An 18423-nucleotide genomic window follows, 5' to 3' on the forward strand; every position below is an offset into this window, starting at 1 on the left:
AGGAAATGGAAATCTTACCTGGGATGTACTGGAGCAAAGACCAAAGAAAATCAGCCACTTTCCTAGACAGGAGGCTGATGAAAGAGAACATGCGAGAAAGCATCTTTCGTGATACTGAACTCAGATATAGGCAGCATATACTGAGGAACCTGCATAAACCGTCTATGCGAAAGATGGCACAGTGCATCTAGTAATGATAGGAGTGTACAACTAGGCTGGCTGAACACATCATTTCAGAATAAAAGCCTGGCTCTGGCTCAGCCTTTTCTGACTGAACAAAGGCATTTAGGGATGAGGCTGCACAGAACAGACAGAAACGGCGATACCAGCTTATTGTGCTGTCATTCTGCAGCGTTCCATCTCTGCAGCTTTGAAAAGAATTTGGAGGAATAGTATGCACTTTCCCAGTTAAGACTGTGTTTTCACATATACGAGCTTTGCTATCTAACACGTTTAGAACCGTTTACAAATATGCTCAGAGAATCTAATGAAATGTGCTACCAGTTAATTGTTTCAAATAAACAAGAGTGCAAAGTGATTTGACCCAGCATAGTAAGGAAGTGAATGAAAGGAAATTCTTACTGTCAGTTTCTGTTCCCAGAGACTCCCTTACAGTAGTACATCTGGGATGACTCTTCCCTCTCACTGGTAACTAGGATCACATAACAAAACAGGTACTTGCTGGGGAGAAATCATCCCAACTCTCCACTTAGGATGGTTGAGCAGGAAAGAACCCCTCCCCTTTAGTCAGCATGTTGCAGGTGGTGAAGTTCATTTCCTGCTCCGATTGGCGTGTCGCATCTGTTTATCTTCCAGGTGTACTGCTAGGCAAAAAAACCAACAACCTAAGAAACAAAACTTATTAGGTATTATCTTGTGACTTTACTTCATCCAGTGAAGTTCCATCCCCATATAGCCATGGGGTAGCTGCTGTCCCGGAGTCTCTGGGAATAGAAATTCACGGTAATAATTTTCTTTTGTTTCCCAGAAGCTCCTGAAGGACAGCCCTTCTTACACCTGGCATGTACCAGAGCTATTCCTATTGGGTGGGCTTAGAGAGGCATCATGGCTGTACCACCTTTTGCAGTACCTTCCTGCTGAAGGCTGTGTCGGCTAAAGCCCATTTGTCTAGCTTGTAGTGTCTGGCGAATGTGTGCAAGGAGGCCCAGATGGTCGCCCTACAAGCATCCACCAGGGGAAAGTCCCCTTTAAAGGTGGCAGAAAGGTAGCTGCCCCTCTAATGAGATGTGCTGTTAAACCTGCTGCAGAACCTGCTTTGGAAGAACTGCTACAGACTTTGTGAAGGCCTTTGTTCTGTCTAAATAGAACCTCAGTACTCTATGCATGTCCAGAGTGCCAGGCGGTCTCCTTATCTGGCTTGGGGTTGTGGCAGAAGTAGGGTAATGCTATTTCCTGAGACCCTGCAGAAAAGGGAATTCACCTTAGGGATGAATGAAAGATCCACCTTGTCGAGATGGAAGGTACAAAGATATGGGCTGGAAGACAATGCTCCTATCTCTGGCACCTGTTGAGCTGATGTGACAGCCACCAGGAAAAAAATGCCTTCAGATGGAAGTCTATTGTTGCCATAGGTTCGAGGGGAGCGCTCATTAGGGCTGTCCAAAACCTGGGTTCCAGTTGGGGAATCTACACACCACTAGGGGAATTCTTCTGCTTTACGCCCTTCAGCAAGGGGTGTGAGGACAAAGGAAAATCCCCTTTTGCAACCCAAGATGCTGCCTAGGGCAGTTGCCTGTTTCTTGAATATGCTATTGCTTAGACCTCTATCTAAGCCCTCTTGCAGGAACTCAGATATGCTGAATATGTCTTTGGCCATAGGTTGCCTCCCTTTCTGACTGCACCAGCCCAATAATACTCTCAAATACTCTAGAAAAAGGGTCAGCAAACTTTTTCAGCAGGGGGCCGGTCCACTGTCCCTCAGACCTTGTGGGGGGCCAGACTATATTTTGAAAAAAAAATATGAACGACTTCATATGCCCCACAAATAATCCAGAGATGCATTTTAAATAAAAGCACACATTCTATTCATGTAGAAACACCAGGCAGACCCCACAAATAACACATAGATGCCTTTTAAATAAAAGGGCACATTCTACTCATGTAAAAACACGCTGATTCCCAGACCGTCCACGGGCCAGATTGAGAAGGCGATTGGGCCACATCCAGCCCCCAGGCCTTAGTTTGGGGACCCCTGCTCTAGAACCTTCCTGAGTGTTGCCAGGTCCGAGAGCCAGATGCGCTCAGTCTCTAGCCAGTTAGTCAGAACATTCCTAAGTCTGGGTGAAGGATTGGTCCCTGTTTGAGCAGATCCCTCCTGGCTGGGAGTCGCAATGATGGGAAGTTCAATAGATGTAGGAGCTCTAGGAACCATGGTCTTCTTGCCCAGTGTGGCGCGATTAGTATCACTTTGGCTTGTTTTGTTTTGATTTGTAATTTATTTATTGATTTTGTATTGTCCTTGCCAGAAGCCTGAATGGGGGTGAGGGGGAAAGAATCCAGAAGGGGGAAAAAATAAGAAAACACATGCTGGCATGCTGTGAGCTTCAGGGCTAAACTGGGGGTCGCAGGATGGCTCCTCCCCCAGCAAGAACCCTTTTTGTCACATGACCCTGTGAGAGAGGAGAGTCATCCCAGATGTCAGGGCTGTCCTTCAGGAGCCTCTGGGGAATTTTTCTTTCTAATGCATCTGCCTCCTATTTTTAAAATACTCATAACACTTGGTTGCTGTCCCATTCCAACCAACAGAAAGCAGCCTCAAAGAAAACTGGAGCCAATCTGGATTGTGAAGAATATTATTATTATTATTATTATTATTATTATTATTATTATTATTATTCCACCCTATACTTGCATGCCTCCCTCCATGATCCTTCTGCATGTGCTAAAGTTTTTAGTGCCACGCACTTCTGCATTTATGTGAAGGCTGTGTAAAGAGAGGAATAGTACTGAAGTACTCGCATCAGAGTACATCCAGCAGGAAAAGATCAATTTCTTCCTCTATCAGCAGCTGATTGTGAAGGGCAGGTCTGAAGGGGAGGGGTGGGGAGGGGAGGCTGACAGCCATTTTGAAACCTACCACAGCCACATCCAGCCTAAGGGTGAAAGATTCCCTACTCTTGTCATAAGCCAACATGAAGGAATATTGGTAAACAGTCTATCTTAATAAGCATATTTACAATTTTATAGGTCACATGTGTCAGGAGAACAAAACATAGCTGACAAAAGTATGAAAGAGCATTGTGCTCTCTAGTATTCTTATTTTATCAATTATGGATATGATCCATATAATTTTTAGTAATGGTCAGAGTAATCACAGCTACTCCTAGCCAGCAGAATCTATAGACCTCATCAGAGGTCATTTCAAGACACTGGGTTCTGAGGTCTTTGAGTCAGTAGACCCTGTTAATCAGGGGTCAGCAACGAATTCCGATGCCCCACAAATATCCCAGAGATACATTTTAAATAAAAGCACACATTCTACTCATGTAAAAACACGCTGATTCCTAGACTGTTTGTGGGCCGGACTGAGAAGGTGATTGGGCCGCATCCGGCCCACGGGCCTTAGGTTGCCTACCCCTGCTGTTAATAGTCTAAAATATTAGGAATGTTGCACGTTGAACAATAGGATGGAAAAGATTAGAGGGAGAAGTAATTCCCAGCCAAGCTCTGTTGATCAGACATGGCAGCTTTAAACCCAATTAATTTTTAGTTTAAACCTCACCCTCTAATCCAACAGGAAAGCAGATTATGGAAGGAAAAGTGGAAGTATAATTCTCAGTAAAATGAAAAACAGGTGTTACATTTAGTTTGGTCTAGGATATACCAGCAATTGTTGACAGATAGAATCTTGTTGCTTAATATCTTATCTTTACACAATGTGTAAAATAATGTCCCTGATTTCTGAAGATTAGTAACATAAGCATGATTTTATTTAGGGACAGATAGGTGTGGTAAATATGCACAAGCAAAATAATAGTTCATCTTTTTAATAAGTAAAAATGACACAAATAGAAATTTGAAAATATCAACAATTTAGCTGAATATTTGTTAGAAAGGCTGGCTGCTAGAAACGAAATAAATTAATAAAATAGTGCACTTGCCTTAAAATATGAGCATATTTTGATAACAGAATAAGTATTTCTTTGCTTGTATCTGTTAATATAGATATTATTTTTAATTTTAAAAAGGTGGGTGCCAATGTTAATTAAGTGAAATTTTTGAGTGGTTGATATACAGTACTGTTAAGGTCACCACCATTTAAAACTTCTTCCAGAGCTTCAGTTTTGTGAACTGCCTCAGAGCTTCCAGAGACAAATCCATTTTTTCAAAAGAAGGCAACTGTGAATTTTCTGGAGATTCATTCTGCCAACAGAAAGCTTTTAGCCCTGCAGAACTGTACACACAGTTTTTCTCACACACCTCATAATATGTGGCTATATAGGCTTTCTTAAAAAGAACCAAAACAGAAATTGTAATATTTTTAATTAAACTAAAACTGCTTACCGTTGCTTCCTCTCTACATATAATTCTATTTTCACTAGACTTTATTAGGTTACTTGTCATTGTTACCTGGTAAAAAGATAGTGTTACATTTGCAAAACAAACTTCTTTTCCTTGTGCTAGTGCTGCAAGAGAAAAGCATATCAGAAAAGCAATGTAGCTGCAGAGTAAGATCACGATGCTATCCTCACTGTTGAAAAAAATGACTCCAAAGTTTCAGAAAATGGTAACAAAATAATTTGGCATGATAAGAACTGAAAAATAATTTTAAAGGGATTATCCATACCTACATGTGAGCAATCCCAAAGTCTGCATATGGGCAACAATTAATCTTTTACATGAATGGCACCATTACAAAGTTGCTTCCTAGGACTTCGCAGCCCCCACTGGCAATAATATTGTTTCCAAAAACGTTGGAGATGAAAACAGAGGGGGGGGGGAACAGTGACTTTGTAAGAAAAGACTGAAACAGTACTAATTATGAAACTTGGCCATCAGTACTGAGAGGATGAGTAAATCCAGCTTTATTTAGTTGTAAATACTACATAATATTTCATATGTTCAAAGATTGTGTGCAAGATAGAATGTGCTGGTAAAGCTGTTGGCCCTGCTCCCTCCCACGTTTACAGCCATTTGGCAGGAGTGTGAAGAAGCCCACATATGTACTGTACCCATGGAGTTCTCAGGCTGCTGTTATTTTCCAGTGAGATTCAATCATGTACTGGCAAGTTCAAGCTGCACAATTATGATTGATTTACTGTATAAGGTCTTGCACAAGTGACAGGGAAATGCCTTGGGAAGCATGAGGTAACACTTGCTTTGATGCAATCATCTATCCTCCCCACAAACAAATTAGAATGAATATTCAATAAATAACCAATGTTGCACTATCTGTCTGCAAACAAATGGTCCCCCTTCATCACACACACAGCCCAACAAGACAATGGCAAAAATCTACCGACAGCATACAAATCAATATGGCTAACCTGACCAAAAACACCCACCCACCCCACTCACACAGGAGACCGAAGAACACCACAGCCAACCACAAAAGAACAATCACGCCCCACGCCAACCCCAACCTCTCTCACCACCAAAGGAGCACAAGCGAACAACAGAGAACCTGCACAGACAACGCTGACACCAAACCCTACACATATTAAGTAAAACAGAAACATCGTCGCCCTACCCCACCCATCACCCCATCCCAACCACCTCTCTCCCCCTTCTCTTCCTAATGTCTCAACAACAACAACCGAAAATACGAGAGAGACATTGCATTACCTTTGTAAACCAAGAAAATCTTTAATAATTATATATATATATATATATATATATATATATATATATATATATATATATATAATGAATGTTCAATCCACAAGTCACTTCATCTATGGCAGTGTTTTTCAACCTTTTTTGGGCAAAGGCACACTTGTTTCATGAAAAAAATCACGAGGCACACCACCGTTAGAAAATGTTAAAAAAATTAACTCTGTGCCTATATTGACTATATATAAAGTAATTTTCCCACGGCACACCAGGCAACATCTCGCGGCACACTAGTGTGCCGCGGAACAGTGGTTGAAAAACACTGATCTATGGCATGTAGGTAAACTAAGGCACCGGGGGCCGGATCCGGCCCAATCACCTTCTAAATACAGTCTGCGGATGGTCTGGGAATCAGCGTGTTTTTACATGAGAAGAATGTGTCCTTTTATTTAAAATGCATCTCTGGGTTATTTGGAAGAAGAAGAAGAAGAAGAAGAAGAAGAAGAAGAAGAAGAAGAAGAAGAAGAAGAAGAAGAAGAATTTATTATTTGTACCCCGCCCATCTGGCTGGGCTTCCCCAGGCACCCTGGGCGGCTTCCAACAAATGTTGAAATACATTAAAATGTCACAGATTAAAAACTTCCCTAAACAGGGCTGCCTTCAGGTATTTTCTAAATGTTGGGAGGGTGTTCCACAGGGCGGACGCCACTAGCGAGAAGGCCCTCTGCCTGGTTTCCTGTAGCTTTGCTTCTTGCAATGAGGGAACTGTAGGGCCTGCCTGATGTTTTCACATTAGTAGAATGTGTGCTTTTATTTAAAATGCATCTCTGAGTTATTTGTGGGGCATAGGAATTCATTAATTTTTATTTTTATTTTCAAAATATAGTCTGGCCCCCCACAAGGTCTGAGGGACAGTGGACCAGCCCCCTGCTGAAAAAGTTTGCTAACCGCTGATCGATGGGATCAATGAAACTCTGCACAGGCAATGTCTCAGATCAGTCTCCCTCAGGAAATTGTAGACTCTCCTTCCTTGGAGGTTTTTAAGCAGAGGTTGGATGGCCATCTGTTATGGATGCTTTAGCTGAGATTCCTGCATCGCAGGGGATTTGGATGAGATTACTCATCCCTTCCAACTCTGCAATTATATGATCCAGCAGATGGAACCAGCCTATGGACCTAATTTGTATAAGAATATGCTGTTTCAAATGGGTTGTCAGGGTGGAGTTTGTGACCATGAGTGGGTGCAATAAGAGGCATAGGAAGGTCAGGTGGGACCCGGTGCAGAAAATTTCTTGTCACCCCCCCCCCCACACACAAACATTCTTTTGTTTTCCTGCAAAAATGGTTTTACGTTATTTCATATTTTCTTACAAAGGAATGTGGATTCTCGGCCTCTGATAACAAGTAGGTAACTATGGACAGATACTTAAATCTACAGGATGGAGTGTGTTTTGGCTTGTGTTATTTTATTTATATTTATTGTTTATTTATTTATTTAATAAAATTTATTTTAAAAAACCTGCAAAGTGGTTTACCAAAACAAAAAGCAAAAGAACATCACAGCAGTAAAATCAATAAAAATTAACAATCCTACTTTAAAACATACAAAAGCTAAATTATTAAGATTAAAATTACTTCAACTTCCTAAGCATCTAGGTATGCTTGCCTAAAGAAGAATGCTTTTAGCAGGTGCCCAAATAGAGTCTAGCAAAGGCATGTGCTTTGTTGCAATAGGCAGGCAGTTCCAAAGTGCAGGATTTTATAATCCAGATCTCGTCTCTTCTCCTTCATCGCTTTTTTTGAGTCTGATACTTGTTCTATGTACATTCCTGGTCTTTAATTTTGAAACATTTTAAATTTTCAACTTAACTAACAGTATTTTTGTCTGTCCCTTTAAGGGCTTTCTAGAAGAATCCTAATTAGTAACACCTGTAACTCTTGGTTGTATACCTATATATATAGTTAGCCTTACTTGATATGTTTGTTCCACCCTCTATACTCCTGTTGTTCTGTGTTTGCGCATTCACTTCGAGTGGTATGTATAACAGCATTTATTTGGCAGGTTGATAACATACATTTTGGTTTAAGATACTGATTTTGTATTTATTTGACATCATACAGCGTATTTGTTGCTGAAGAAGCCTAATTTTTATTCCTGTTGTTCTGTGTTTACGCATTCACTTCGAGTGGTATGTATAACAACGTTTATTTTGTGGGTTGATAGCAGATATTTGGGTTAAGAAACTGATTTTGTACTTCTTTATACAGCGTATTTATTGCTGATGAAGCCTAATTTAGGCGAAACAAGGACTGTAACCCGGGTAACCTTGTCCCTCTTTGTTTGACGTTTTCTTCGTGGCCTTTTTCATCTAATTTTGGAGTGGCATTACTACAGAATTACTTTGTTTGTCTTTTTCTTCGTGGCAACTTCATCTGTATCTTTTGGAGTGGCGTAACTACAGAGCCATCGCCAACCAGTACGACCTGCATCACACCCTTCTGAGGCAACTTTCATGTTGCAGACTGGCAAGACTATAATAATTATTACATCCATGCTTTATTTTTGTCTGCCTTGGGACCTTGATCTGTAATATGTGGATCCCATGATACTTATGGACACATGTTGATGGCATATATTTACAGTTGAATGGTTGTACCTATTATGTTTGAGATTTATATTACACTTGTTTATATGTGCAATTGATGAGAATTGTGATTACTTTTCAGCCGGTTACGATCTTTGTGTGTTAGGAATGTTTTTCTGCAAAAGCATCAGTTGTTTAGTCATTTACTCGTATCCAACTCTTCATGACCCCATGGACCAGAGCCCCATGGACAAAAGCATCAGACTGGTTGTCAAAAGTGTGAACTTCATTAATAAGACCCTATTTAAAGGAATTGTTCAATTAGCCACAGAATTGCTTTGCTGATTTTTCTCAACTTCTTTTAATTACACAACTACTTTGGGGGGGTCCTAGCTTCATGCAGGGGAGACTGGCAGGGGGTGGCTGAGAGAGGGGGGATCCTCCCTTCATGCAGGGGCAGCTGGGAGCAAAAGGGACGTGGGCAAAACAGAGCAGCAGCGCTGCCATTGTCCCACACACTCCACTTTCGGGAGCAGTAGAAGCTTTTCGGAGGGGGATTGGGGCCCGAAGGGGGTGTGCAGGACAGGCAGTGGCCTTGGCAGGCTTCCCCGGCAGCCCGGAAAGTCGGTCTATGTGAAGAAAATGAGACTAGGCCGAGTAGATTCGGCCTTGCTTTGCTTTGCCCCACCCCCAACCCAGCTGGCCAATCGGCTGTGGTCAGGGGGTGGGGCGAAGGTAAGGCAAGGCCTAATCCACTCGGCCTAGTCTCATTTTCTTCACATAGGCTAACTTTCCAGGACCCAGGAAGCCCAGAGGAGGGTAGCGCAGTTCATTTTTTTAAAAAAAAATTTAAAATATGCCTGCTCCAAAGGTCTTATCTTACTAAACTAGGGATTATATAGCTATATCTGAAATTTCATCCATATCAGTTAATATCTTGACCCTGCTCCATTGAATTGAAGTTATTAGCCTGGCAAATGAAAAAGAAACAAAGTGAGAGATTAATAAATAAAATAAGAATAGAAGGGAAAGTCATAGATAAGACAAAAGAAATTATGAAGGCCTTTGAAATTTTTTACAAATTTTTATATTAAAAAGAAGAGATACTGGCTCAAGAGATTCTGATAAATTTCTAAAAAATATATAAATTACCTCAAATCCCAATAGAGAAAACAAAATTATTAAATGATGAAATCACTATATTAGAAATAAAGGAAGCAATACAGGACAGGAGATGAAAGAAAAAGCACCCGGACCTGATGGGTTCCCAATTGAATTTTATAAATGTCTAGAGGAAATTATAGTAATGCCACTAAAAGATTTGATGAATAAAATCCTCATGAAGGGAACTATGCCAGCAACATGGAAAGAGGCGCTGATAACACTCCTTCCAAAACAAAATGTTGATTTGGAACTGCCAACTAATTATAGACCAATATTGTTATTAAATTGCGATTATAAAAATTTTGCTAAAATATTGGCTAAAAGATTAAGTACAATATTAGAAGATATAATACATAAAGATCAAGTGGGGTTTGTGAAGGGAAGGCAAGCAAAGGAAAATATAATAAACATCTTAGAATGTTTGGAAAATGAAAGAGGTAAACAAGCGGCTATAATGTCTATAGACGCCAAAAAGGCATTTGACAATGTGTCCTGGATATTTATAGTAAAAGTTTTAAGTAAATTAAATACTGGAGACAAGTTTGAAAGGGCGATTGGGACCATTTATGAAAATCAAAATGCTAATTTAATAATAAATGGTATGCTTACAGAAAATATAAGTACCGGTATATCCAAAGGAACAAGACAAGGGTGCCCCTTGTCACCGCTACTTTTCATAATTGTTTTAGAAATTTTACTAAGGAATATAAGGGAAGATTAAAATATTAAAGGAATCATGATAGGGGGGAGATACAGGATCAAAGCATTTGCTGATTTCCCCCCCTCTTTCTTTTTTGTATTTGCAAAATTGTCAATAAAGTAATAAAAAAGATATTAACTGATATGCATGAAATTCCATATATAGCTATATAATCCCTAGTGTAGTAAGATAAGACCTTTGGAGCAGGCATTAAAAAAAAAAAAAGTTTTTTATGAACCGCCCTAGTAGGGCAGTAAATGTTCCTTGATAATTTGTCACTCCCCTCCATGATGGTACATGGGTCAACCCACCCCTCCGCCCCCCCTTTCCTATGCCCCTGGGTGCAATCCCCTTCCCCCTTTGTAAGTGCCTTCTGGTGAACATGTGAAAGGCACTTATATGCCTTGCCAGATGAAATGTTTTCAGTAGCTAGTTGATTCCTGTTGCTTCGGATTCAATGCAACAAAGCAAAAGCATTCTCCGTATTCTCTCTTTTTTACTTTTTGAATAAATTTTATTAGTTTTCAATTACAATCCAATAATAGTCTCATTATAACAATACCAATTTATAATACAATTATTAATACCAATCATTCAAATACTGAATTACAGTACGTAGTTTAGATAAAGTGGGGGGCCCCGCATGCTAGATATAATGGTTTGATGGTTTTCTTTATTTCTGCGTTCCAAAATCTTTTTAGTTTCAATTACATTCCGGACATCCCATATACAATAACTGCAATATTAACTACTTCTATTCATGTTGACATATTAAATGATTTTTAAAACTGCAAGTGGGGAACTCAAATATTCCATATTTATAATCCAGTTTCTTCCATCCTCACTTGTACAAATATAATTTGAACTAACATTCAGAGGAGGGTTGCCAAATCAAATGTTGAGAAGAAAACTTTAAATAAAGAAACCGTAGGCTCCCCTCTCCCCAATCGTCTTTTGCACCGAATGAAGCCGCCTCTCAAGTTCAAACCTTAAACTCCCTGCAACTGGTTTGTTCCACAGTTTGTGATCTCATCTCTTCTAGCACGTGCCTGTACTTTGGTCCAAATTAAACTCTAATTAGCAGGAGAACCTCTGCTTTTTAATGGCAACGTTGGAGGGTTTTTGGCAGGAGAAGTGCTTTTGCACTCAGAGCCTCCCTGCCTCCCGCCTTCCATGCCAGAGCGAGAGCCAGGATAATTACCTTCAATCATCCTTGTTTTTCCTCCACCAACAATATTCCCCCAGGGGCTGCCTCCATTAAGGCAGAGTGGAACCAGAAGCCAAGCATTGTCCATATTTTCATGTGTAATTGTTGAGGCAAATTCTCAAAATGCTGGCTATACTCCAGCATTAGCAATTTTGTTTTTAGAAGTTTTGTTTCTCACACACCCTTGCCAATCATAAGCAAACACATCGTTTACATTATGTTGATTTCATCACAAACTGCTGGAAGAGTTTACAACCATCAAGCAGTATAGGAATATTGTGAAAGAAATAATAAGATATGCTATAAATCTTATTAAGCTCAGTAAGGCTCTCTCCCTAATAAATGTGCTTAGCATTGCAGGCATACAAAACAGTCATCTATGTTATCACTTCAGTACTATGCCACACTAAGTGCAAAGGGACTTACTCCCAGGTAAATGAGTATGGAGTTGTAGCCTGTCTCACATTTAGAGCAGGACACTGAGGGTTGGTTTGTTTTTTGCCAGCTTTATCAGAACCATTATTACCACACACAGCAAACCCTGACAAAGGGGTGAGAAGGGAATACAAGGACTAGATGCCTTTTATTTTAAAGGAAACCATTTATTTTCATTAAGCTGTTCCTCGTTCGCTTAACAGATTTATAACACAGCAGCAGCAGCGACAGAAATTGAGCTCCAACTCCACACACAATAAAGGACCCTGTTTTAAAGCACCAGCACCAAATATTGCTTGGAGCTCCAAACACCAGGGACAAATTAATCCCTCACCCACATGGAAAGAGTTATGGGTGTGTGGGGGATTAGTAAATCTAAACATCCCGCAATGGACGCCCTTTAACATTCAGCATCTCCATATGTATGTGTGTGTTTTGGTTCCACAGTTCCCACACCCCATATATGAATGTGCCGCCTTTCCCCCCCTCACAGCACCCTGCACCTCCCTCAGGGTGCTGGTGATGATGGAAGAAGTGGAAGGAGCCATTGCTGCTCCCTTGCTTCCTGCCTTGAGACGCAGGGAATGGGCTGGGCGAGGTGGGAGTCCTCCTTTGGCCGTTTTGGCGGGAAGACGTTGTCTTGCCTTTCCCCCTCAGTCTGGTGGGAGGCAAAGTCGGAGTGGAATAACGGGGTGAACTGCCTTTAAAGGGGTCTTATTTGGGGCAAGCTTTCGGGTGCTGCTTTTGAATTATATTTTTGAATTATTATTATTATTCATCTTTATTGCATTTTTAAAATTGACAGAAGAAAAGAATAAGTTGATCCTAAACCACATATACTAAACAGAAAAAAGGAAAAAATACATAAAAGAAAATTTTAGAGATTTAAAAAACAAAAACAAAAGAAATTGAAAAGAAATTTATCAAATACACAACATTATTTAAGGAGTACAAACCATAATTTGAATATTCTATACATAAAATTCCTAGAAAGATGTTAACTTCATATTTCTCCTTTTCTTCTTTTCCTTTTCTTACAGTCACTCTCTTTCTATTCCACTAAACTGGTTTGAGTCCCTTTTGAATTATATACCTGTTTATGAAGTATGGAAAAAATTGAGAGCCAGCCCAGGTCTCCCTTTATCCTACACATTTAATTGCCTTGAGCACACAAAGCGTTGTCTGCTATCTTAGTCATACACTGAAAGTCATGGACAAAGCTAATGCAATTCTAGGCTGCATTATCATCAGTGTTGTAACAAAAAATGGCGACTCAGCATGTTTCTATATGCTTATTGGGTGGGGAAACCTTACCTGCATTGCTAACTATTGCAAGTAAGGGATTTATTTGTCAATTATTGCAGAATAACCCATACGGAGATGGAGGGTGTGCTTTTGTGGCATGTTACCAAGCATTCAGCTGATTAAACAAATAGAAATTTTAAAAAATCATTCCAGAAACAAATGAGTCAGAAGAAGAGGAAATGACAGAAGGCAGAAGTATAGGCTAACGCTACAGGAATATTTCTTAGTTTAAAATGTTGCCTAATGTTTTTTTCTACCAGCATGTATGACATCATTACTATTGTTAAACAATTAAAATATATTTGTTAAACAGAGAATTGTTGTACACATGACACATTTTAGCAGAATTGTTGCACAAAAACATTATAGCTGTCCCTCTCTTAGAATTTGAAAGTAACACTAGTCACTGGTCTAAAAATATTATTCCAATTGCATTTTTCTCCTTCCTATCAATATGCCAAGGAAACTATTCCAAAAGCTTAGATCTCTAATGGCTGAAAACATTGTCTTATTAGTAACCTAAATGTACAGTCTTTGTAAGTGAAAACTAATTATTCATTTTAAACATTTGTATCCTTATGCTGTAATTGTGATGTTTAGCCTGTTTCTTAGTTGCTGCTTTGCTAATAGTGTTTTATAGATTGTAATTGTTTTATTGACATTTTGTTAATTATATGATTTATGCTGTACTTGTGGTGTTTTGTTATTTATTGTTTGTAAGGCACTTTGGGATTCATGTGAATGGAAAGCAGCATAGACGTACACTTTGGTGAGAGGACCCCAGCAGAGATTTAAAATCACAAAATACAGTATGCAGCAAAGTAAAGTGTGGAAATATAGGCTATTAGATCTTTAAAATATGCCTTTATGAGTTCCAAAACTTCCCTCTTCCCCTAGCATGGAGAAAGACCAAATGTTTGGTAAGTTACAAATGGTTTACTTACAAACTCTCTGTCGGTCAGATTCATGTGCTTTTCCATACATCATTCAGAAAAACTTGCACAGGCAGTAAAACTTGGCTGTTACAGTGATGAGAGTTCCAAAATTATTGGTAAATGAACTCAAGAGTGGTTTGTGAGAGCCATGCAGCTAAACGAGCAACCAGCTTAGCCTCTTTACATGCTGTGCGCAAGGTTGGTTGGGGGATGAACAATAGGCTTGATTACCCATTTCCTCCCAAGGTAAGGGAAGTGGACATAGCTAAGCCTGGCAGGACAGCTTGCTCTATGGTATTAACTCATTCATGCCTTAATTAGACTTAAGCATGTTGGTTATATGAGGCTGGTTAACTCAAAGTTAGGTCCTCTTATCTGTTTTTCTCTTCCACTCTTAATATTGTCCCTTTGCAGAAAATGACAGTTACAGGGGTGGGGTTCTCCTTCACTATCTCATAAATCTAAAGAGTGTCCCACAGCTGCTGTCCCTTCACATCCAAGTAGCAGAAAGGGTTGGGTAGGCAATATAGCTAATTAAGAACTTGCTTTTTTCTTCCTCCCTCCCAATAACCCTTCCTTTTGTGTCACATCTTTTAAATTGTAAGCCTGCGAGCAGGGACTAGCTTATCAGTGATATGCTCTGGGAGCCTTTTTTGACTGAAGAACAGGACAAAAATAAATCCTAGATAAATAAATAAACCCAGTTCAGTTTTCTAGGGTCTGCTTCTTTGATTTGCTTTCAAAATGGAGAAGATATATAAAATGGTAGGCATATGAGGGATAGGAAAACATCAGATTCTGCAGAGAAGTGTTCAAAGATGTGCCAAACAATTTCCCCAAACTATGGTTAAAGGATGTGGTTAAAGGCGTAATCTCACAGGTTATAAGTAAATAAGGCTAGATAGATGTAAAACAAAATATGTGGTTATGGGTTTGATGACGGGTGACCTTTGGGAGGTAAATCTCCATAAGATACATTCCAGAGAGAGTAGAGTGGTGGTTCTTAAAAGTAAGATAAAAGGAAGTATTGGGGCCCAGAATGGTTGTTTCTGCCTTTTGATTGTCATAAGGAGGACAGTCTGCGTCATTTCAGTGCTGCTGTCAATTCATTGTATTTGTTTTCAAACAATGTACATGGAGCTTCCAGGCGGTTCCTCATTCAAGTACTGACTGACCCAGACCAACATCATAGCTCCAGCAATGGTCATCTGGAGTTTTTGTGGTTTTTCCACTCAAGCCAACATCATAGTTATATTTTTCTCCAAATATATATCGCCTGATAGTGTCCAGCTGAAACACTATTCTCCATTAATCTCTTTCTACTTGGAAATTTATACTTTATCTTAGAATCTCATTACATCTGATACTTCTTTGAATTAGTTTCTATTAAATAGTGGGTGGACATAGCAGATGACACAGTGATTCTTCAAGCAGCTCTGTTTATTCTCAGGCTGGAACAGAACTGCACTGAAGGGCTCAGCAGCCTGCTCATATAGAACTCAGCTACAAGCAACAGTAACAACTTTCTGTAGTTACCCAACGTCACTTTCAATCCCTCATTTGCATGTGCGGACCTGAGTGAAAACTGCAGCAGCATGAACTATATAAACACACCCCTAGTGGCCTAGGGTGAGAACTTCAATACATAACAGTCTCTGCCCAAGTGTAATTTGTAATAACTGCATTTGAAATTGCTTTAATTTAATTTCTTTGAAGTTGGTTTTACCGTTATTATTTCAGGTTGCATTCCAATGCACACTTGAGGAACAGAATGTTTACAGACGGATGTTGCAAAGGATTCCTTGCGGTAACATATGTACGGATAGCATATATTGTAACATAACTGTGACAAATCAGTACCATCATGCTATTTGTTAACTGTACTACCATAGCAAGTTGTGTGTAAGTGGCATTTAAGATTGGGCTTCCAAGAACATGAGAATGTAGTTAATAAAGTTATGTAAAAAGATTTGCGTCTAGAAAGAAAATGAGAGTGAATGGCAGAAACTGTATATAAATTTAATAAATAATAATAAAACCCTGCAAACTCATACTGCGGCCGAATTCTCCGCTAGAAGGCCCCGAAGAAAAATTAAGACACTTCATATGATTCAGACACTTCCAACCAATGGTAAATGGTGCTTATTGAGACTTGAATATGAAAGCAGTATTTTAAACTAATTTGAAAACTTAATACAGTGGTAAAACAGTCTCCCTGCCATTAAAGATGCTTTCAAATGGATTTTAAACAGTCTCTAAGCTGGATATTTTGCCATTTTACAAAACTGTGGAAAAAGTGTCCAGCTAAGAGGCAGGGCCAATATACTGGTAATTATAACAGTAAATGAAAATACTGAAGGAAAATTAAAGTTTCCAACAAATGAGCAGAATATCTGGCATCAACTGTTATTGTAATCAATACTAAATTGATTTCAATAGGGAGTCTCCTGGAAACACAGGAATCTTAGAGTCAAGTTTTTTCAGTGGCCTAGAGACAGACCAGTGATTTGATTACACGTTTTAAATATACAGGTACATATCAGTAAGTCAAGGGAGTGAGTGCAAGGTTCCCACATCCTAATTCTTATGAATCACTGTTCCACTCTGCAAATGCAGTTCTCTCACACCATTGCTGCCCACAACATACTGTACTGATACTTCCTGAACAGACTGCGGGCACTGCTAACACCCACAAAACCAGCTACTTCCTCTCCTCCTTTCAGTTCCTTGTTAGGACGCTGAACCTTTTATTCCGGTAATATTTCCTCCACGACACAATGTGTAGTATTGAAACATAATCACACCGACAGCAGTGGTACAAAATGACTTAGACTGACATTCTACTCTAACCTATTTAGCATATCCAATTGCCATCACGAACACAATTTTGGCATATCCTTTGAGCAAATACCTAACTCCTCAGCACCTAGGCTGCAATACTACCCATGTTACCTGGGAATAAACCACAGTGAATTCAGTGGGACTTACTTTTGAGTAGACATGGTTAGGACTGTGCTATTAACTATTATTTTCATCACTTATGAAAAGTGAATGGGGTATGCTAAAACAGATTAGACTACCAAAACAAGCAGCTGAGCAAACTGACACCTCTTACTTTAATCATTTATTTACATGAATAGCCTGCCTCAATGGAACTCCAAGAAAATACTCAAAAATTTAAATATTTTAAAAGGGAAATAATTACAGTTCCTTGTTCTTTTAAGAAGCATGGTTTGAATTCCAAAGCTAGATAAAGAAGTAGAAAAGTCTGGGCATTTATGTTAAGAGACATAAATACAAACTCCAGTTTTCCCCGAAGGCAAACAAATGGGCATGTTATTCACCTGTGGCCTTTTGGGAGCAGTACATTCCCAGTCTTACTTTCTCTCATGAAATTGCACAGTTTGTTTGTTTTTAATGGAATTTATAATGAGGGTGAAAGAGGAGAGTGCAAAATATGGTCTGAAGCTCAACATCAAAAAAACTAAGATCATGGCCACTGGTCCCATCACCTCCTGGCAAATAGAAGGGGAAGAAATAGAGGCAGTGAGAGATTTTACTTTCTTGGGCTCCATGATCACTGCTGATGGTGACAGCAGTCACGAAATTAAAAGACGCCTGCTTCTTGGGAGGGAAGCAATGACAAACCTAGACAGCATCTTAAAAAGCAGAGACATCACCTTGCCGACAAAGGTCCATATAGTTAAAGCTATGGTTTTCCCAGTAGTAATGTATGGAAGTGAGAGCTGGACCATAAAGAAGACTGATCGCCGAAGAATTGATGCTTTTGAATTATGGTGCTGGAGGAGACTCTTGAGAGTCCCATGGACTGCAAAAAGATCAAACTTATCCATCCTTAAAGAAATCAGCCCTGAGTGCTCACTGGAAGGACAGATCCTGATGTTGAGGCTCAAGTACTTTGGCCACCTCATGAGAAGGGAAGACTCCCTGGAAAAGACCCTGATGTTGGGAAAGATGGAGGGCACAAGGAGAAGGGGACGATGGAGGATGAGATGGTTGGACAGTGTTCTTGAAGCGAGTAGCATGAGTTTGGCCAAACTGCGGGAGGCAGTGAAAGATAGGCGTGCCTGGCATGCTCTGGTCCATGGGGTCACGAAGAGTTGGACACAACTGAACAAGTGAACAGCAACATAATTGTTCACATCGAACTCCTTATTGATGCTCAGAGAACCAACCATCAGTAAATGTCTCCATTTAAATATGCATAACAGTTTGATAATATTTTTGTTGTTAAATAAAACAGCCCTGCTGAATTAGACCAAGTGCTCATCTAGTTTG

At 39.6% G+C, this 18423-nt stretch overlaps 1 protein-coding gene across 2 annotated transcripts in view; it reads right to left on the minus strand.

Moving 5' to 3' along the window:
- The window catches only part of BCO2 (beta-carotene oxygenase 2), a 72912-nt gene that overhangs the window by 27346 nt on the left and 27143 nt on the right, over positions 1 to 18423 (minus strand). The window contains exon 1 of one of the 2 annotated variants that reach the window (XM_033172494.1): positions 19 to 171. The exons of the other annotated variant lie outside the window; for it this stretch is intronic. Within the exon in view, the coding sequence (XP_033028385.1) occupies positions 19 to 103 (85 nt within the window). The 5' untranslated portion in view covers positions 104 to 171. Of the gene's footprint in view, positions 1 to 18; positions 172 to 18423 lie in introns of those variants that run through there. 2 annotated transcript variants of the gene reach the window in all.

The sequence above is a fragment of the Lacerta agilis genome, chromosome 15 (genome assembly GCF_009819535.1).
Source record: "Lacerta agilis isolate rLacAgi1 chromosome 15, rLacAgi1.pri, whole genome shotgun sequence".
Taxonomy (NCBI): Eukaryota; Metazoa; Chordata; class Lepidosauria; order Squamata; family Lacertidae; genus Lacerta; species Lacerta agilis.